This window comes from Mytilus edulis, chromosome 1 (assembly GCF_963676685.1).
Source record: "Mytilus edulis chromosome 1, xbMytEdul2.2, whole genome shotgun sequence".
NCBI lineage: Eukaryota > Metazoa > Mollusca > Bivalvia > Mytilida > Mytilidae > Mytilus > Mytilus edulis.
The window spans coordinates 95,987,656-96,010,885 of NC_092344.1; the positions used below are offsets into that span (position 1 = coordinate 95,987,656).

At 31.0% G+C, this 23,230-nt stretch overlaps 1 protein-coding gene across 7 annotated transcripts in view; it reads right to left on the reverse strand.

Annotated features, from left to right (window-relative positions):
* Window positions 1-1,517: 1,517 nt before the first annotated feature.
* LOC139495966 (tyrosine-protein kinase SYK-like) overlaps window positions 1,518-23,230 on the reverse strand; it is a 42,466-nt gene continuing 20,753 nt past the window's right edge. For 4 of the 7 annotated variants that reach the window (XM_071284417.1, XM_071284397.1, XM_071284425.1 and 1 more), the window contains 13 exons: window positions 22,738-22,870; window positions 21,806-21,899; window positions 21,097-21,188; window positions 19,487-19,697; window positions 17,632-17,763; window positions 16,525-16,637; window positions 14,684-14,744; window positions 14,131-14,212; window positions 12,020-12,209; window positions 11,093-11,233; window positions 6,887-7,002; window positions 5,117-6,331; window positions 1,518-4,562 (listed from right to left, as the gene is read on the reverse strand). In XM_071284417.1, the coding sequence (XP_071140518.1) occupies window positions 6,250-6,331; window positions 6,887-7,002; window positions 11,093-11,233; window positions 12,020-12,209; window positions 14,131-14,212; window positions 14,684-14,744; window positions 16,525-16,637; window positions 17,632-17,763; window positions 19,487-19,697; window positions 21,097-21,188; window positions 21,806-21,899; window positions 22,738-22,870 (1,447 nt within the window). In that variant the 3' untranslated portion in view covers window positions 1,518-4,562; window positions 5,117-6,249. The remainder of the gene's footprint in view (window positions 4,563-5,116; window positions 6,332-6,886; window positions 7,003-11,092; window positions 11,234-12,019; window positions 12,210-14,130; window positions 14,213-14,683; window positions 14,745-16,524; window positions 16,638-17,631; window positions 17,764-19,486; window positions 19,698-21,096; window positions 21,189-21,805; window positions 21,900-22,737; window positions 22,871-23,230) is intronic. The other 3 variants (XM_071284433.1, XM_071284410.1, XM_071284441.1) reach the window with 1 other exon arrangement.

Genomic DNA, 23,230 nt, shown 5'->3' on the forward strand with positions numbered 1-23,230 from the left:
TACTGGACAGGTGTAAACTTTTACTAATGTACTGGACAGGTGTAAACTTTTACTGATGTACTGGACAGGTGTAAACTTTTACTGATGTACTGGACAGGTGTAAACTTGAAACTTTTACTGATGTACTGGACAGGTGTAAACTTTTACTGATGTACTGGACAGGTGTTAACTTGAAACTTTTACTGATGTACTGGACAGGTGTAAACATTTACTGATGTACTGGACAGGTGTAAACTTTTACTGATGTGCTGGACAGGTGTAAACTTTACTGATGTACTGGACAGGTGTAAAACTGATGTACTGGACAGGTGTAAACTTTTACTGATGTACTGGACAGGTGTAAACTTTTACTGATGTACTGGACAGGTGTAAACTTTTACTGATGTGCTGGACAGGTGTAAACTTTACTGATGTACTGGACAGGTGTAAAACTGATGTACTGGACAGGTGTAAACTTTTACTGATGTACTGGACAGGTGTAAACTTTTACTGATGTACTGGACAGGTGTAAACTTTTACTGATGTACTGGACAGGTGTAAACTTTTACTGATGTACTGAACAGGTGTAAACTTGTTCATACCAAGGATCTCGTTTTTGAAAGAAAAGTAAATTCTTCACAATTTTTTTATCATATCCAACAGAATATTGGAGGAAAACAATTTTAGGGAAACTGCATACACACCTTAGAAATTGTATGTACTCACATGTTTATCCTAGAACTGATTTATTATGGTATACTGTCAGCCTATCCATCAACACTTTGTATGAGATCTCTAATTCTCATGTTATTTAAACAACAAATAATTAACATTCCAATTTGTTTTGTTTTTTTGGCTTTGTGGTTCCAAAGTTTCTGGAATTTAAACTTTTTAACTTAGGCAATTTTTTACATATTGCTCAATAACCCCAGTATGCCAGAATTGTTTTATGCAAAACTATGTTATGCCAATGGGCGTATTGGGCAGTAAGTAAGTAAGTAAGTAATGTTATTGTTGGGATTGATAAAAGAAAGCTCCCTTTGAATTTGTCTATTTTCAGGTTTGTCATTTCAGAGTTACAGGGACTTGTCAGATTTAAGTAAATTAGTTACATATTGTACTATAACTTACGTTTGCTTTGATTGGTTTACTGGAAACTTAGCAAAATGGTTGAAACTAGGAAACGTGACACATACTTTGATGAAAAATATTTCCAACCATTCCAGTAATGAAACTTTTACAGTCTGATAAGGGATTTTTTAAATGTCATGCATAAGCTAAGTAGATCTAGTTTGCTTGGAATAAATTACTACAAACTTAGTACATGTACTGTCGTTGGGATTTTTGATTGTAGACTGGCTTTTGTTTTGACAATTTTCCGGTTTGTCATGCCAGACTTATGTCAGTAGTTTTACAAGAATTATTAAGTATGTTTAGTTCAAAGAGCACTGGCAATAGATCAAATTCACAAATACGGCTAAGTGATCAGACAAATACATATCTTTCCTCTAATAAGTTTTAAAGAAGTAGTACATAAGTAGTTAGAAATTCATTTATTATGAGTAAAATACATAGTAACATCAAAACTCTGAAAAACATAACAAAAATAATTTGTGGTTGGTTAACTTGTAAATACATAATCAAATGTATTGCTCTATTTTCAAAAACACTAGCTATTCAACAACACAGGGTTTGTGTAAAAACTATAAAATGTCTTATACTCCAGTAGATTGACAAGGCAGATTTTGAACTTTGGGTTCCAGTTTTTCCTATAGATAGGTTTAGAATGATTTATTTCCCTTGGCTTCCTTTTTGGAAGGATGCATTATTGATTTTCTAATTTGACGAACCAAATTGAAACATGCAATATGAGTTTTATACAGAGATCCGTACTAGATTGTTGTTATGACCCAAATAAAAAAAAAAAAAAAAATTGTTAAAAAAACATTACAACAAAAGGGAAGTAGTCCTTACTCAAATTATGTCATCCTGTTTACAAATTTGATGCCCAAAATAATTACTATGAACTCAGCAGAGGCGGATTAACCCCCCCCCCCCCTTTTTTCTGGGAAAAATTTGGTTGATTATATAGGAAATCACTGATGCATGACTGGAGAAGGCCCCCTCTTAGGCAGTCAGTGGGCACCCACTTATGAAAAATTCTGGATCCGCCACTGCTCAGGTTAATGACATACAGATAAAAAGTATGGTAATAACAAGGAAATATTTGAATGTGGAATAATTTTGAATTCTGGAAAATTTATGAGAAATTTATGATGAAAACTAACCCAACTACATAGGGTTAGCCATGTGCGCATGGCTAAGGGGGGTTAGTTAGTTCATACTGAAATGATAGAGAAAGTCAAATTAACCTTAGCCATGCTCACATGGCTAACCTATTTAGTTGGGTTAGTTTTCATCATATATTTCTAATTAATTTTCCAGAATTCAAAATTGTTCCAGATTCAAATAGTTCCTTGATTAAATCAAAAAAATATAGCAATTAAATTAAATGTTACCCATAGAAATCAAGTTGTAGATATAATAATGTTTACTACAAGAGTTTTTTTTTATAAATTAAGATTTAGTGTAATAATAATATGTACAGCTTAACACTTTATTCTCATTGAGAACTGTATTAGTAATGATTAGAACTCCAAACATTTGTTCATATAGAATTTTTCAAGATATACACATATAAATATTTACAGGAAAAAAACCTGACTACAAAATATAAATAAGTAAATAATTCACAAATAATTTGGTGGGACAAGTAAAAATACAAGTAACAATAGGTTAAAAGATAATACCAGGTATATCATAAATCGAGCCATTTTTACCATGTTTGATTTTAGCCACTTTTAAACAGCTCTTTTAGATTGTATTTCATTTAGACTTGGGTGTCCCTTCGATGCCTACAGACATTTAAAAAATAATGGCAGTATCATGATAAAGAAATTAATCACTATGCTAGCTCACTTTCACAAATTTTTTCTTGGTTCATTCCAAAATTAAATTTCTTACTGTATGTTTTATATGTACATCATGTACATTGGAAGATTTCTATCAAAAAGGGTTGTTTACCTTTTTTCCTACTGTAAAAATCTATTGTAAAAGTATGTGGAATGTTTATTCATATCACAATTGTTGTATTAAACAAAAAAAGCAAATAAAATAAGTCAGTAAATAAATTTAATAAAATAGAATGTAAAGTACATCAAATTTTATTTGGAAAAAGTTTTGTACACACCAACAAATTAATAAGCAAATGTGATTTCTTGAATAATAAAACTCTGGCAAAATTCTCAATAAAGCCAGGTTCCTAAAATGATAAGAATAAGCCACATTGCATGTTTTAAAAAATGATATGAAGCCTTTATAGCAGCAAATCAAATCTATGATTCTTTATTATCCTATTGTGATTTTTTTTTGCAACTATTGTTCCCATGTCTTTTTCTAAACATTTGATCAAAAACGAACATTTCAACTAATATAATTCAACTTACGAATAACTATAGATGATCTAATGATTGAAAAAAATATATGTTTTATGCAAAATAAAAAGTTGTTCGAAACTCATTTTTCACAAATATAAAAGATAGTAAAATTCATTATAAAAATAACTATCATACAAAATTCTCAGTTACAGTTTGTATCATACAAGAATTTTTTTTAAATTGTTATTTCGAAGAAAATAAAAACCTTCCCCAGTATTTGTTGATTTTTACCGACTCTTTTTAAATTTTTAGAAAATTGAATTATTTGTTTTAAAGCAGAATTAATCAATGAACGATTGGTTTTTAAGGGAGAAATTTAAAGTTAAATGAACACCACAAAAAACAAAAGCTATTGTATTTATTCAATGGGACACTTAACTTAATTGGCCAAAAAAAAACAGCTGATTCTGATGACAGGTTTTGTTTCCTTTACATTAACAATTGAAACATATGAACCATTCATATATTATTATGCACAATGAATTTTGTTTGTAGAATGAAATTTAATATCCACAAGTCAACATGTAAATGAAATATGAATCATGAAATGACTGCTTTTGTAGCACCAGGAATGAGGAGACATATTAAGAAAAAGTATAATGATAAACAAAAAAACACATCATAACAAAAGTGTCTTAATTAAACACTAAAACAGTTCAAATGGCTGCTTTTTTCAAATGTAACCCTTGTCTGCTATTTGCCTTGAGGGCATATCCAACAGTTTATTTCTGACGGTGAGAATTTTCCCCTTTAAGATATATAGGCTATTATTCTTTACCTACTTAAATTAAATATGTAATAAAAAATATACCTTCATGTGCTACTTTTTGAGCAAAATGTGGTTGAAATTTCAGATATTTGCTCAAAATTCAGATTTGTGGACGTATTTTTCCTCCTAACAGAAATGCATAACTTTTTTGTTTAAAAAGATAAACACAAGCTGTATTTTGTTAAATTATTTATAAGTTCTCTTTTATATAAGTATCCCATAAATTTATGAGATATTTTGTTTAGAAATAACTAAAATTTATCAAATGTTTATGAATGTAGAAAAAAACATCATTTTTTGCTGTGTATTTAAGGAGGCTCGAGGGTATAAAAATTTCAGAAAAAAATTAAACATTTGTTTTTCATTACAAATTTTATTTATTATCTTTTGGAGTTGTTACTTTATCATATGGTACAAAAAACATTCAAAACAATTAATTCGTGTTGACCCCAGATGACTTTTAAAATGTAAACATCATTGAAAAACTTCCAAATTATCTCCCTTTGGTGGAAAAATGCCATTTTTTGGCTTTAAAATTGAAATATCTCTTTTAACTCATCGGTGACCTATATTTTTTAATATAATTTCGATATATGCTGTACTTAAACTAAATTATTGTAAAATTTGAGTGATTTCTGTAATAAATTTCTTTTTTTATTTCGATATTTACCTTTATTTCTCCTATTGGGTCAACAGAAAAAAAAAACTTTTACAAAGATGTATGCTTCTTTCGAAGGCAGATTGTGAGCGCAAATGAAAGGTGACCCCATTTTTTAATTTTATTTTTCTATTAACTATAAGATGAAGTTCATTTACAGAAAAATATAGAGGAATCCTATATAAATGATTTAGACCCGCGAACCCCCTTAACAAATTAAAAAAAAATTGCATCATTGACTTTTTCATGAAATTTGGTACAAATAATCTTCATACCTAATCAAACCGAATGTCATTTTAAAAAAGAGGGATCCATGAACTCTTTTAAAAGTTAAATCAGTTTGAATGATAAAAATCAATCGAAAAATGCATCTTTTCCCGGTATGTCACAGTTTGACGTCGCAAAAATATAATTTTTTCGTTAGCATCCTCATTACCTCCCCTGTAACTGTAAAATATACCCTTAAGACATTAAAACATGCACAACATATTTTTTTTTGCTGGATTGAGAAATAGTCCAGCAGCAAAATAACTCTGGGGAATTTCTTCTCAATGTTTTCACCACATAATCATTGAAACAAGAGGCCCAACTGTGCCTGTATCACTCACCTAGTGAATAATTTGCTAGTTTTCTAGGACTTTTATGCGCACATACTATAGGAATACATTTTATTGATGTTCATTTTTGTAAATACTCTAGTTAATAAAAATCCACAACAGGTTTTCAATGTAAACAATGTAAACTTTTCATTTCTCCAAATTCATCAAAAATAAAATTAAACATAAAAGCAAAAAAAAAATAATTAAAAAATTGGTGATGAGACAATGCATGGAAGATCTTTTTATTTTACAGTAAATTGCACAAAATTTCTCTACGATAAGTCTTGAACAAAGATAAGTTTGAAAATTATAGAAACAATTACTTTTGTTTTGTTATAAAAGTAGAGTGATACCAGCCTTTTAAAATGCCCCCCTCCCTCGATCTTACACTGTTGAGACAATTAACTAATTTTATTCTGAAATGAAGTTGTAAATGATTTTTTTAATTTATTTTGTACAGATTTCATATTAAAACATATATATCCTTTCTGATATTACATGGATGTCAACATAAATCATCCAAGTTCTCCCTGCACTTTCTAATAACAATTATATTATATCTAAAATAACAAAATTTGAAGTCAATGTCATTAAGGCGTGTATAGTCTGGCAAATCTTTACAAATCATTTACAAATATATTCTATTTGCAATAACAAAGACGAACAAATAATACCATGTAAAGTTTTAAACATTAACAATATTGTAACAATACTGGTATAATCTTATTCATTTTTTAATAAAAAAAATCACTTATGTAAACTCAGCAGTCTCTGTTGTTGATACCTCATCTTTTGGTCAATTTCTTCAAATGTGGGTCGATCTTTTTTACTACAAACACATAAAGAATAATTTTAAAATTGAGGTTTCTACTTGTAACATGTTAGGAATACATTTAACATTCAGCTTGTAATGAAATTAGCCGATTCAAAATCTAGAGAACCATGGGCTATTTCATTGTTCCTACCTCAAAATGAAAATAACGTCATGTCATTGGTTGAATTTCCATTGTTTATACGACATTTTCAACCTATCACAACATTTTGGTGTACACTTTTCAAAATATTACCCAGGATGCATTAGATTCGGAAACGGTGAATTAATAAATTGGTCAATTGAATACGATGTTACTAAGCTGTAAAACTTGTGTCTGATTCATTTGTCCAGTTGAAAAATAAAAAATATATCAACAATATTAGCAATTAAAAAAAAAAAAGTTTCCCACTCAATTGAATACTATTCATTTATCAAAAATAAATACTATGATTTTTGAAAGAATTAAAGAAGATTACTATTTTACTACTGTTTCTGCTGCCAAATGAATGCTTCATATACCTCCTCCCTGTATCGTGAAAATGCTTAGTAATTATACTCAAAGTTACTTACTCATATTGCCAGCATTCCAACATAATTTCATAAACTTGTTCATCACAAAAGTCAGGTTTCTGTAACCTCTTCTCATCTTCTACCAGAAACTTCAAAATCTCATTTCCTTTCATTTTCTGTGAAAATCAATAGCACAAAAATTGAGAAAAAAACAAACATTTGAAATTTGTTTCCCTTATTTCCTTTACCCAATAAGGACAATAGTAGTATACCACTGGTCAATGGTCATAAATTGATTTCACTGAAAAAAATCCTAGCCTATGACAACATAAGAGCTTATAATGGGATAAAACATATTTTATATCAATTTATCTCCTTTTTTAAGAATGTCATTTGTAATATACACATCTTCTAGTATATGATACAGACTTATAACATTTAATATGAAAATCATTTTACTATTTTTGGCATGACATATATAGACATAATTTTGTGAATAGAAAACTACAGAAACATAATCTTGGCATAGGCAGAGTTGCAATCTTAAGGATGTACTTAGGTGAGGATTTGGAATTTGTGTCAGATATTCAGACTCCTTGGTGTTTTCCCATATGATACAAGGTAAAATATTTTTGCCCCATAACACCTACTTATCTTTGAATATACGACTTCATAGCTCATAACAGGTTATTTGATAAAATTTAAGCAGATTCTTGATTTTCTTTCTTTTGATTTGAGACCCATATAATACCAATGCAAATATAAGGTAAAAGTTCGAGTCAGCATTTTCCTGCCATATTTTATGAATCAAATATCTGGAAAAGAAGATCTATGACCTATCAATATTTTTAGCTTATTCTGATCCTTAACTAATACTCTTCCAGCTTACAGTATCAATTTCAAATTAGAATTGAATTCATAACAGTGTGGCTGTGGACATTGATTGGCGCACTTTTATATCCCATTGACTGGGACAGATTAGGTGAACGTTCGTCTAACGCCCATTGCTCACGACGTCCTTAATATAAACATTTAAACCGTGGGGTCACCAAAGGTTCTCAACGCCTATATAAAATAATTCTAAATACTAATCAGGAATTTGTGTTTTGATTTATATTGATTAATTAAACGTCCTTTACTTGTGTTTTTGTTATGTTTCGACAATCAATTTTCATAATAAGATATCGCAAAGCCATGTTCTTTCAGAAAAAATAATGACTTACTGGCTTTAAAAGTTGCAATGCATTTATTGATTGATTATCTTTTTCGGATGTCAAAGCGATTTAACAATTGCGATTGTCGAGTTATGTAATCTTTTAACTTTTATCTGGTCTAATTTTATTTTAGAACGAATACATAATCCACTTTCAAAAGTTGTGCAAATACAAAACATAAAGACAAAATATACTTTTGCCCTGTCTTTTTCGTACTTGAAAGTTATTGGATAGTAACAAAGCTATTTGGATTAAACCTTGTGAAATTTGCATGCATTTACGTTATTGTATTGGCAAAATGTATCATTTGGTGTATATAGGAAACTTAAACCGTTCTGCTATACTGCTACTATACTTGTGAAAAACACTTGGCAACAGAAACGCATTCATCTTATCTATAAAAAAAAAATCGACCCAATTTACATAGAAATGGACGTCTTCGTGCATTTGTGATCGCAAATAAAATATGTTTCCGGACCTTATGAGTATTTGGACCATACGCGCATGACCATACCCGTCATTCGCGTACGGTCGGACCATACGTGTATGGTTGGACCATATTAGTATACCCTTATGGTCATGATATATGCGTATGGTCCAAATACTCATATGTTCCGGAACACATACATGATATTCTGTGCGTTGTCGGTCATCTATTAATTTTTTTCTTTTGTTGATGGATTTGACGTCTTTCTGTGGGTGATTATTTGTTCATGACTTAAAACTTACTTGCAAATAATTTAAAACCAAGACTTGATTTATAAAAATGTCCAAACAAACCATGATTTTTTTTTAAACATACATCACATCCATTGCAAAAGGCTAAAATTCGCCAGGTCTTTAATTTCAACTAAGTGAGTTGACTAAATTAATGTTGCGGACCATTTATCAATTTCCATGCGGTATCCCTATTTTTTTTCTTGCTCATCTTTTATGTTTGTTTTTTTCATGCCAAGACCACTTGGAGCTTTCATTCTATAAAGTGTGTATTTTGCTAATGGTCGAAGACCATACGGGGACCTATAGCTTGATAACGCCTGTTGGTCCCTGGAAAGAATGTGTATGATTGTCTATCACACTACATATTCTTATTTTAACATGCAGTTATATCTATGATAAGAATGAAAATTGAATTGTCATTGAGACAAAAACCCAACCAAAGAGCCAAAAAAAAAGAAAAAAAAAAGTCCAAGGCAACATGTAGATCTTTCGTATCAAGGGAATTGCTATAAATATATTTATTTCAGGTTAATAGTATTAGGCCATACTCAAGTTATAAAATAGATCTTGTCGTCAACTTTTGCAACCAGCTTCTATGTAAAGTTTCTATAATGCACTGTTCATCTTTTTTGGGCTTCGACTTTTCCATTGGACAGACAATTTTGTTTTCCACTGTTTTAAAAAGATGCTTTTTTTTACAAAATCATACAAGTAAGGAGTCTCTGGCCTTTGGTAGTGTTGTATGTTAATTAATGTTTGTTTATTTATTTGTTTAGGAAATAAGTATGACGTACATTTTCACTGAACTAGGACACTTTTTATAATAGTTTTTCGATATCGCTCGGGGAAAAATAATCACGAATATAATGCCTACCCATGTTAAAACTACAATAAAGTATAGTTTGCATCAATTATTTCTTGAACCTACCATTTTTTTTTGTCTGTGTTGGATTTGTGTGGCATTAAAAAAAAACGAGTATAAACTACACAGTGCAGCTTCCAACAAGAATACAAGATTTATTGATTTTAAAAATGCGACCAAAATTAAAAATTTGCTCGCAGCCGAAAAATTCAACAGTTTGATTTTCTTTGAAATAAAATAATTGTTATGATTTACACACCGTTACTTTTTCCAATATAAATATTCGAACTATTTTGTTTGTTGTTTCCTTTATAAATTTACATCATTTATAAAAAAGACTACTGACTTTGTGTCTTCGATATTTAGAAGACTATAAAAGCGATGTTCATTATCTTTCTTCTGCTGTAAGTTTAATTTGGTTATTTTGTGTCATAATTGCCATCTCGTATGTTTTAAATTTGAATAAAGAAGATTCAGGTTGTCTTATACGTCAATGATACACACAAAAAAAACCGATAACAAATAAAATAAGGTGCAACATTCATTCTCCATGAAAAGAATACATCACATGGATGTAATTTTTGTAAGAAAAATACCACTTTCGTGAGAAGTTGTGTGTTGGACTTGAAGAGCCAAGGCAAACTGACAAATATCTGAATGAACGAATCGATTTATGGTATATAAAAAAAACAAAGCCCACATGGTTAGCATTGAATAAATAGAAGGCCACTCTTAAATGATCACAACATAGAAGTTTTTGTTCTCTTAATAATCAATAAGATATTTTCTGAAATAACGCGGGTCCCCATTAACTTAAAAGTTTTTTTGTTTTTTTTTACCATGAATAAACTTTTTTTTTTTATTATTATTTATTGATATCAGCTCTGGACATTAATATTCTTAAAAGTGAAACTGTTGTAAGTGATGGTATAACAATTATTTAAAATAAATTCCTTAAATGATTTGTGAAAAGAAAGTTTCATTTTATGTATCAAAATGTGTAACACATGATTATTTAAATCCCCACTTGAAGGCCTCCGATAGACTGAGTGAGCACAAAATCATCGCCCACGACAAACAAGTTATAGGTAAACTTTTCAGTACAATTACTAATAAACGTTTTACTGTCGACCACACTGTTATGAATTTCATTCTATTGATTTATTTAATTTCATCTAATATCACCTAAGTACATCCTTAAAAGATTTGTTGCAGAAGCAACATATTTTTGTGTGGAGAATGTAAGGGTCCACTAACAATTTACTGCAAATGATTGGAACCAAAATATGACCGTGAAATTTAGTCTATAAATTGCTGATATTTAAAAAAATAAAACAGTGCCCTTGACTTTTAGTACTAAAACTGCCAAACTGCTTGATAACATTGATCATAGTATAAGCCTAGTTTAACTTTGTTGAAAATCAGCTAAGAATATCAAATGCTAGATTTTAATATTACATTACCACCTACCCTGTAAGGTTTTTCCCCATATGAAGTTGCCTCCCACAGTGTTACACCATAACTCCATACATCAGATTTTGCATCAAACTTCCAATAGTATACACATTCTGGAGCATACCACTTTAATGGCCATTTACCAGCTTCTTGGGCCTGTTTAAGATAAGATATCAGTTAAATTGGTAGAAAAAAAGACAAGATATTTCAATCTTAAAGAAATAATAGAAAATTATCCATACATTTTTCAATACCGTAATAAATCTACATAAAAAAATGAAGCCTCAATTTTCCCTTAAAAATAGTCAAAACTTTCAAAAAATAAACTTGAAGGGCAGGATAAGAGGGCTTAATTTCTGAACTTAGTTTCCTAAGCTTCCTAGGACTGAATTTATGCAGTCTACAATCATTTTGATCACAATACCTCATTAAAATTCCTTAATTTGATATTTCTTAGTTATTGGCCTTGAACTAGCTTTCAGTAACAGTGAGTAGGTCTTTAGTGTTTAGTCTCTTTGTAAGTTAGTTTTTTGCATAATGTCAAGCTGTCTTCAACTGATGTCTAAAATTTGTTATTGAAGTTGTGCTGTTATACCACTGTACTAGGTTTTGAAAGGGTATGGCTTGTAAATAAGTTTAACCCTGCCACATTCTTTATGTGCCTGTCCCAAGTCAGGAGGCTGTTATTCAGTGGTTGTCCTTAGTTTATGTTTTCCAATTTAGATTTTTTTTCATATATAACTCATGCTGTCCACTTTCATATAGTGGCCTTTTATTGCTTACTACATGTTATGGATTTCTCATTATTGAAGGCCATAAGGTTGCTTACAAGTATGTAATTTGGTCTTTGGTGGATATTTTTCTCATTTGCAATCACAACTTTTTAGTTATATATCAATAACCCCTGCCCCCTTTCCACCTTCATTATCATTTCAAACCTACCTTGTAATAATCGTTTCCAATGTTGAGTGCTTTAGACATACCAAAGTCACTTATTTTAGCAGAATTTTCGGACACTAATAATACATTTCTGGCAGCTAAGTCTCTATGTACATAATTTTTAGAATGAAGATAAGCCATTCCTTGAGCTACCTGCCACATTAACTGGACAACGGTTGACTGTTTCAGTTCTCTGTAAAGATAATCAATTTATTAAGAACAGACATTAAAAAAATACACCTGTAAGATGTACACAACAGACAGGTAAATGGGTTACACTTATCAAGTTTATTCAATGTGTTTTATTTCAACAAATCAAATGAAGTATACTATCTTAGCAATATCAAAGTCATACAAGCTCCCAAAATAATAAATTATTGAAATGCATTAATTTGATTGGGTTATGCAGCTTGAAAGAATATTGCAACATTTCCATTAGCTATTTGTTAGATAATTGATCATTTCCATGGCAACAGAGATATGTGATTTCTTCAATATTATACAAAACACTGACATCATTTTGAGGTCTATTGTGTATTTATAGCTGTTATATTTGAATTTTTGTCAAGTTTTCGAAATCCTCTGGTTTTATCCATTTAAATGGCTTAAAAAAATTTGCCCATGGACCCCAATTTTCCTTTTTATAAATCTTTTACATGCATAATTATAAGACATTTGTAAAAGTTTTATAATCAATACCGGTAACTTGTCATTGCACAACAGTCTAATCTATATAAAAAACGAGAAACGAGAAACACATATAAATTACATAAACAAACGACAACTACTGTACATCAGATTCCTGACTTGGGACAGGTGCAAATATTTGCAGCGGAATTAAACATTTTAATTGTACCAAACCTTCTCCCTTTTTCTGAAACGATAGCATAACATCACAACATAGAAAACCGCACGATAAAATATCAATTGGAAGGCTTAACTCAATCAAAAAATGTAAATTAACACACTATGAATGAATAAATTTGATCTGCAATACCTGAATACAAATGCACAGTTAATAAAATATTAGGGACAAACATTCAAGGCCAAAAAGCAAACAAACAAGTCCAAACAAAGCCATGGCAAGACAGAATGATTTTTTTATTAGTTGTTAGTGGCTTTGAACTAGCTTTCAGATAACTGTGAGTACTCTCAGATCTGTTCCTAGTGTATTTTTGTTGTCGGGATGTACAAGTACCCGGCCACGTCCAGTTGTATTTTTGTCCGTCTGATAAGTTAAGCCTTTTTCAAATGATTTTTATAGTTCGTTCTTATGCTGTACTGTTATAACACTGTTCCAGGTTAGGGGGAGGGTTTGGATCCCACTAACATCTTTAAGCCCGCCACATTATTTATGTATGTGCCTGTCCCAAGTCAGGAGCCTGTAATTCAGTGGTTGTCGTTTGTTTATGTGTTACATATTTGTTTTTCGTTAATTTTTTTATACAAAAAAGGCCGCTAGTTTTCTTGTTTGAAATGTTTTACATTGTCATAATGGGGCCTTTTATAGCTGACTATGAAGTAGGGGCTTTGCTCATTGTTGGAGGCCGTACGGTGACCTATAGTTGTTAATGTCTGTGCCATTTTGGTCTCTTGTGGATAGTTGTCTCATTGGCAATCATACCACATCTTCTTTTTTTATATTATAAAATCTTATTTATTTTTTAATAGTTTTTGAGAACTTTCTTTAACTGGTCAATGATAAAGCTATGAAAAATCAAGAGAAAACAATTTCCCGCCAAAATTCCAATGGCTAATATCTCAAAAACAAGTACATTGACCCCTATATTTTTTTTACTTTTTTGATTCCTTAATTAATCCCCTATCAATATATAATAGTGTTATGGAAAGCTATTTATTTTTTGAAACTGAGCAACGAACTTCCTTAATGGGACATAACAAAAAAGGCTCCTACAGTGACCTTATCTCTGATCGTTTCTTGATCCGACCGGACCCTTAGAAAAGAATTGGAACAATAACTAAAATATTTCTAAAAAATATATCTTCAAATCTTTCTGAAAATGAAACATATTAATTTAGATTTTTCTGTACACAGATTTGAGCAAACCCATGTAAATACAATTTTTCCTCAAGCAATGAAAATAGGTACTTACTTGTGTTTAGCTAAAAACGAATTTAAAGGTCCACAGGGACATAATTCTAACACTAACATTATACAATCTGCTCTACATAGACCTAAAATAATTAAATATGTAATCTTATTTTAATGACATCATTTTACAGATGCAACATCAAAAAATCATTCAGACACATACATTGGTCTTATGCTTCTGTGTCCCAGTTTTGAGGGAAGGTTGGGAATAATGTTTAACCCCACCACATTTTGTATGTGCCTGTCCCAAGTCAAGAGTTTTAATTCAGTGTTTGTTGTTTGTTACTGTATATCATATCATTTTTAGGTGTGTTTTTTATATCCAATTCAGGATGTTAGTTGTCTCATTTGAATTGTGTTACATTTGTCACTTCTGCTTAAGCTTGCTATTAGGTAAAGGTTTTGCTCATTGTCTATGGCCTTAGGGTGACTTATAGTTGTTACCTATTACATCATTTGGGTTCTGGTCAAAAGTAGTCTCATTAGCAATCATACCATAGCATCAAAATTTTATATTTAATTCCAATCGTGGACTATATATATTTTTCACTCACCTATCATTCTGACAATTCTTGTATGAGTTAAATTTCTCATCAAATCAGCTTCTTTTAACATCTGAAAAGGTAAGTTTCCACTCATTAAAGAGTTAAAAAAAACACATTAACTAGGAGAATAGATCAATAATGATGATGAATAAAGGCTGCTGAATGTCCAGCCGCATTTAATAAATATTCAAGGTGGTGACATGTTAATTTATCTGGCTTTTTACTTGACCAACACGCTGAGCTGGATTTTTAACAAGCTAGTTCACAAGGTAACCATCTACAGGAAGACATGTTACCTAGAGAAGATCCATCAACTGTCGGTTGTTTGCACTTCCTTTAAATATTATAACAGACTAGAATTTTCAATAAAAGGAAATACACTGAAATATCACACCTGCTTTACTGATTGATCATCTTTAAATTTTATGTTGAAAGAATGTAAAAATAAAGATTTTCTACTACAGGTATTAAATGAAAAAGAGGTCAAGGTTATATGAACACTGCCAGACAGACATCTACAACATACATTCATTCCCTACACCAAACATAGTTTATCTTATGCTGATTTGTATCTAAGGAAGGGACCTAACCAGGAAAACATGTTGATCATAAAAATCATGAAAATGACGTCAAGGTCAGATAAACCCTGTCAGTTGGATATGCTAACCTTACAAGCATTCAATAACCACATATATATGACCTTATGCTTGAAAATATCTGAGATACAGACTTGACCTCAAACTCTCAACCTTGATTTAAGAACTGAGCTCAAATTAGCTTTGTTTTTTCTCTGTTGCCAGTAATCTATCAACCTCTTCTTGTCTAGTTACTGCACAGATTATTTATTGATTTTTTTTAACTTAGGAACAGAATCATACTTTGATAAGTTCTTAAAAATTTGTCCCAATCTAAAATGTGTTTTTTGATATACCATAACCAGTCATATAAGAACTATCCCAATTCAAATTTTAAAATCTACCTGTCATCTCTTTATCAAAACATGGATGATATTTTACACCTACAACTATCAGATTATTACATGGTATTTTTCATATCGCATATATTATCAGCCCTAGGTTCAATATTAGCCAAGAGCCGCATGACTCGAGGGCTAAAATTGACTGAGGGCTGATAAAACATGGGATATGAAAAATGACATGTTATGATCTTTTTATCATATGCTTCAACAATGGAGAAAAATAACAGATTCATATATTGATCCTTTTATGTGGTTCCAAAATAGAAGTTCAAAGATTGAAAAGTTTACGGACGTTGGACACCAGATTTAGTACAATCAATATGAAATCTTTCTATTATATGCCTCAAAAGAAGAAAAATATTTTAAAATTGGACGAATCAACAAACAAAAAAATAATTCAACAATATACATAATGAACATGATGAACATTGTTTGGAAAAGTAACTTTCTAAATCATGTTTGAAACTTTTAAAAATGCATTTATTCAATATTTTTTTTTGTTATTTGTTTTTTTAATATTTTACACAATATTCTTTTCAGTATCCAAATAATTGTTTTGTACACTACTTTCTAATGTTTTTCACTTTAAACGTAGCATTGAGGTATATTTTTTGGAACTTGCCCAGTATCACTGGAATGCCATGCGATAACGTTACGGAAAGGCATGTGATAATAATCGAAGCATGTGATAAACTTTTCCTATCAGCCTGCTAAGCACCAATTCCAAAAAATTTGGAGTTTACGTTTTTTAATGTTATTATCATACAGTAAAAATCATATGTTATTTAGTCTAAGTATATGATAATAACAAATTATCAACCAATCATAATCATTCTCTATCTGATATAAGCCTTTCAGATGTATATATTACCTCCTGCTCTGCAGACTTGTCTTCACTTTTCAGTTTCTTAACAGCCACAGGAATTTTTCCTTCTCTCTTTAATGTACAATATCCCTTCTGTACAGATCCAAACTGCCCAGATCCTGTTAATCATTTAAAATATAAATATCGTATAAAACAAAGAATTTCTTATATATAAGTAGTAAAGTTGATTTTGGAATAATACATTTCGTTATACAAAGTAATATAATTGAGTTTAACATATTCTGAATCTAGTATGCTTTTCTTTTCAAAATTGAAGCCTTTGTTACACACATCTTTATTTATATTAATGTCCAAAAGTTGGATGAATACATAATACAAAGATCCAATTACAAACTTTTTATGGACTCCATCATGAGTTGGTTGATCGTAATAGAATATCTGTTTCACAAAAGACAATGGATGTGTTCCAACCGTCGTAAATACAATTCTGTCCACTTTTCCTTGAATATGACCAATCATTAGGTTTGTACTTTCATGAGTAACACAAGGGTAGTCACATGTGGAGCAGGATCTGCTTACCATTCCAGAGGACCTGAGATTATTCTCAGCTTCTTGTTAGGTTAGTGTTGCCAAATCTTCTATATCTATGCTGTGTTTTGTATAATGTTGTTTGTCTTTCCATTGTTTTTTGTTTTTTTGCCATGGCATTGTCAGTTTGTTTTAGAATTATAAGTTTGAATTTCCCTTTGGTACCTTTTGTGTCTCTTTTAACAATTGTTGATGTAATAAATGCAGGAAACAGCATGGTTAAGTTTCACTACTGCAATTCTATTGGTACATACTACAGTTTTATTTCATTGTAAATAACCTATGAGAGTCAATGGTTTGCTTTCATTTATAAATTATTTCTTAAAGATTCACAATACTGTGGATTTATTATTATTCGTGGGATACCAATTTTTCATGGATTTTGTTATAACAGGTTAACCACAAAATTAAATGATCAACGAATGACAAATTTTATATCAGCTTGTATGCAGATTTTAAGGCAAAACCATGAAATTAAGTATCTACAAATATGCGAGCTTTCCTTAATCCACGAAAAATTAGTACCCACGAAAATAAATGAATCCACAGTATTTTAATCATTACCAAGTTCTTCTTCAAGTTGAAGCTGAGATTGTCTAATGCTAAACGTTTCTATTGTTCTAGGGAGGTCATCATAAATCTTTTCTAACTGTGAACTTTCCATATCAATTTTAATTCTTCTGTCCTGATCATCCTCTACAAAATCAAATATATTATTAATTACATTTTTCACAATATATAGAGCGGGCATGATCTTTGCCATAGGATATTGGTTTGTCAAGTAAACTTAAAGTTTTTGACCTTGACCTTTGCCCTAGGAAGTTGTACATACATTATTACACACCCTCTGGTGTTGGTTAATATACATCTCAAGTATAAAGTATGAAATTATAACAGTATTTTAGATATAGAGTGGCCACAACTTGTAATGAACGGACGACGGACAGACTGACAGACAGACTGATCACTATAGGGCGACCTGCCATTTGGCAGGGCTCTAATTATTTGGCAAAACCTAGTAATAAAATACAATTTTTCAAACAATATCTACCAGTTTATTCAATTTGACATCATTTTACATTTCAGTACATCTATTTAGTATGATGATTCAAAATTTCATCATATCAAAAATCATAAATCTTACAAAAATTAAAGAACCTTAGTGAGCACGCTCACATACCCCACGTCCCCACATTGTCATTGGAGAAATTAAATAAGTATAAGAAAAAAAAATTGTATAAGAAAAAATATTGAATAATAATTTCCTGTCAATATACACATCTACATAGTATGTCCTTATTATCATCAAAATTTCATGAAATTCTGTTGTGTGTTTTCAGAGGAGTTGAGATGACAAACTGTTCAGAAGTACATTGAAGCAAATAAGTTCAAAGGGGCGTAACTCCTAGAAATAAAATTGAATCGTAATTTCCCGTCGATATGCACAACTACATAGTATGTCCTTATTATCTGAAAAGGTTTCATGAAATTCTGTTGTGTAGTTTCAGAGGAGTTGCGATGACAAACTGTTGCAGTAGTACATTGAAGCAAATAAGTTCAAAGGGGCGTAACTCCTAGAAATAAAATTGAATCGTAATTTCCCGTCAATATGCACAACTACATAATATGTCCTTTTCATATAAAAAGATTTCGTGAAATTCTGTTGTGTGGTTTGAGAGGAGTTGCGATGACAAACTGTTGCAGTAGTACATTAAGTAAATAAGTTCAAAGGAGCGTAACTCCTAGAAAAAAAATTGAATCGCAATTTCCCGTCGATATGCACAACTACATAGTATGTCCTTATTATCTGAAAAGGTTTCGTGAAATTCTGTTGTGTGGTTTGAGAGGAGTTGCGATGACAAACTGTTGCAGTAGTACATTAAAGTAAATAAGTTCAAAGGGGCGTAACTCCTAGAAAAAAAATTGAATTGCAATTTCCCGTCGATATGCACAACTACATAGTATGTCCTTATTATCTGAAAAGGTTTCGTGAAATTCTGTTGTGTGGTTTGAGAGGAGTTGCGATGACAAACTGTTGCAGTAGTACATTAAAGTAAATAAATTCAAAGGGGCGTAACTCCTAGAAAAAAAATTGAATCGCAATTTCCCGTCGATATGCACAACTACATAGTATGTCCTTATTATCTGAAAAGGTTTCGTGAAATTCTGTTGTGTGGTTTGAGAGGAGTTGCGATGACAAGAAACAGGACGGACGGACTGACGGACGGACGGACGGACGGACGGGTCAAAAACATTATACCCTCCGCAACTTTGTTGCGTGGGGTATAAAAATGATTAAAAAGAACAATTATTATAAACATAATGACACAAGGATTTTTCTGATCACATATATTATGATGTCATCTATGAATGACAGACCTTAATACATCTTCACTATGTATTGAATATTTGACTATACCTGGTTGTTCCCAATTTCCACCTGTCCAGTTTGCCCTTTCTGCACCAGTAGGTAATGGAGGCGGGGGTCTGCCTATGATACCAGATTTAGTCCGTGTAGGGGGAGGTTGTGGTGCATTCTCTTCAGGAGGAAGAAGTGGTAAAGCTCGATCTCGATTACTATTAGCCCGGGATGGGACTTTCCCTGGGAAGCTATTACCAGTTGGAGAAGTCTAAAATGAAAGTAAAGTTTGGAAATATTCTTTAACATCGTTTGAACATTTTATAAACATTAGTATCTATCATATCATAATTAGGTTAGTGGTATGTTGAAATAGCAAAAAGAATTGGTATATTAACATAGACAACTAATATGCATTAATATCTCACATTTTTAGTCATTGTAAAATAGAAAGGTACAAAAATAAAGTCTTGTTTTAAAATGGAGTTTTACCTCTGACCTCAGTGACTAACTCTCATACATACATGAGTATTTGTAAATGCTTTTTTGTTCTGACGTTGGAAAGTTCTGTGCAGAAAGAACTAACTAGCCAAAAAGTTTTGGAGGAACTTATTAACTAGTTACTTTTTTATTCCTCTGGTTTAAAAGTTCCACCGGGACATATCAACTAGTTAGAAATTTCCTTTTTGCCAAATTAGTCAAAACAGGAACTAACAAACTAGCACAAAAGTTCCAATGGAACTTATCAACCAGCCACAAAGTTCCATTAAAAGAATTGATGCAAAGACCCACATGAGGAGGGAGGTATTCTTCCCTCTCTTGAGGGTACTATGAATATTAAATTTGCATGATAATGCAACTTATTCCGTTTTATGTGAGCTATGAAATACAACTTAAATTTTGCTGGGGAAGTTTGTTCTTCCCCCTCAGTACATTAAACTTTAAATACATTTTCATTATTTCCCCCCAAAAAAAGTTCCATGCCCCTTTTTTTCATATTTGTCCCCAAAGAAACCCTTTTCAGTGTGTTAGGTATTCTTGTAAATTAATGGTTTGCTCTTATATAAACTGATACTCATTCTTCCCCCTCTTTCTACGTAAAGGACGAAATATGTTATATTCGGTACGATGTAACTAATTGTTCTGTTCCGCCAGAACTATTCAACTAGCTACATTGTTCCAAGACTTTTCAACTAGCTATTTTTTTCCAGAACTTTTCGACTGCATTTGGAATAAAACAACTAGTTGGAAAGTTCCATCGGAACGAAATAACTAGTTGAAAAGATCCGTCAGAACAAAGTAACTGACGGAACATAGTGGCTGTTACATATTAACCACCTTTGTCAATCTAGGCTCATCATCATATATACAAAATTAACGAGTGCCATTGAATAGCTCCTAACAACACACAAAATTACTGTAAATTAAGAAATTATGGCAAAAAATGGGACAGGGTTACAATGGCAATAATTAAAACTTGCATTTTGAAATTTTTTATATGAATTAAACAGGATTTTTCTCAATATCGCAAAATTTTAAATGGCATTTTAGTGTTTTAACAAAAATGACAAAATAATAAATTCACGCAATAATTTTTAAATTAACAGTAATTGTCTTTGTCATAAGATGGTATTGAATGATTAATTCATAACAAACTTGTAAAAACTTACAGGTGAGTGTAATGAGGTTTGTGACGGCCTACGTCCTGGAATTTGATGATCAGAATAAACCATGTTTTGTCTTGTACTGCTTTCCATATATTCTAAAATGCAAATTCAATAAAAGAGTTTAAATAGGTAATAGGAATTCAGTCATCTGAAAAACTTAACACTTTGTTATCAGACTAACTTCTCATAACACAGTTTGATTGGATATGGAAACTTCTATCATTATGACAAAAAGTTTTTAGTTCTTGTACGTTGTTTACATAACAATGCTCTCTGTATTATAGAGTTATTACCTGTATGATAATATGTTAAAATGATATGAATGTTAAACTACATATCTTTTTAGTGCATATTTAAATATAAGGATATGTTGTGTCACTGTTATTGCTAAAGGCAACCATCAAAGACTTCTTCAATTACCCTTTATCCTCCCTATGACCTCTACCAAACAAAGAAATCTTGTGTGCAAGATACGTTGGAAACTTCTTTTTGTGAACTAGTTCATATTGTGTGTCTGATGATGGAAGTTTTTAGCTACCTCGAGCCCTTGACTGACTATACAGTCCTTGCTATGGTCGGCCAATATTGTGTGTCAATGTAAATATTAAGATGATACATGTTTCAGAAACACGCCAAATTTGATGAGTTTGACAAAACAGAAGGCATATTAAATATTTGAGGGAGGAACCAACCTAGACTAGTTAATACTTACTTGCCAAAGCACTTTTATCATACCCTGGTTTAGGAACAGGAGTGGCTAGTTTACATAGTAACCCATCAGATTTATTATGATAATGGTCAATCAACTAAAAATGAAAATAAACATTTGATACTCTTAAAATATATGAATATGATATGTACATAAATCATTTTTGAAATAAAAACTTCAAATTTGTTGATGTTATTTCCATGTATCATATCCTTAAAAAAAATAATTATATATCATTTCTCTCTCTCTCTCTCTCTCTCTCTCTCTCTCTCTCTCTCTATAAAAAAATTGAATACAAATATTCTTGAATATTTTATCTCTACCAATGTCTATTTAGAACCACCCTGAATTAGCTGCATTAATTCAGCATTTCTTTAGAATCATGAGTAGAGCCATGGTTAACTGTTCCAGGGATTCAAGAATGCAAACTCTTACACTTGTATTTTTTTAATAGAACTCATGCCCTACTGTTTAAAATAAAAGGAATTTGTTTGAATATAGACTGCTGGTATCCTATTTGAATAGTTTAACACTAGTCATTTTGGAGGCCCTTTTAATATATTTTGCTGTTTGGTGTGAGCAAAGGCTCTGTGTTGAAGGCAGTACTTTGACCAATAATGGTTTACTTTTAAAAATTGTGACTCTGATGGAGAGTTGTCTCATTTGCTCTCATACCACATCTTCTTATATCTATTACCCGATATGTCTTTCTAACATAATTATAGTACTCAGTTTTTATACATCATCCTTATTTCCGATAAAAATTAACATATATGTCCGAATGCACAGACATATAGAAGATTAATGGGTTAACATAATCTTTATAATCTCTATATTTCAATAGAGGACAAAACTTATCCATTCATATGAAGGGTATCATCTTATTTCAACCGATTTAGAGATAACTAATTATAAGTAGTTAAAGTTTTAATTACCATCATTAAACAATCAAATTTTGGACCATCCTGTATGGCAAATTTTTCTTTTTTATCAATCATATAATGTCTGGCCTCATTTCTATAACTTAATGTTAAGGCAAAGGTCTTTTTATCATCTCTTTGTCTAACTCTGCAAAAGAGGCACATTATAGTTTGTTAATAATTTCAATTCTATATAATTACATTAGATGTATGTTTCATTATAATATTTTATTCTGATTGGCTAACTGCACATCACGTGTTATTCCGTAAGCAGTTGCATTGCTCAATACAACTTTTCATTCATGATAACACGTGCTCCAACAATAAAGTGCACAGGTGAATTAAATAATAAAATATATAAAATTCGTGTTTTCATAATCATAGCTAAACAAGAATGTGTCCAAAGTACACAGATGCCCCACTTGCACTATCATTTTCCATGTTCAATGGACAGTGAAAATGGGTAAAAAATATAATTAGGCATTAAAATTAAAAAGATCATATCATA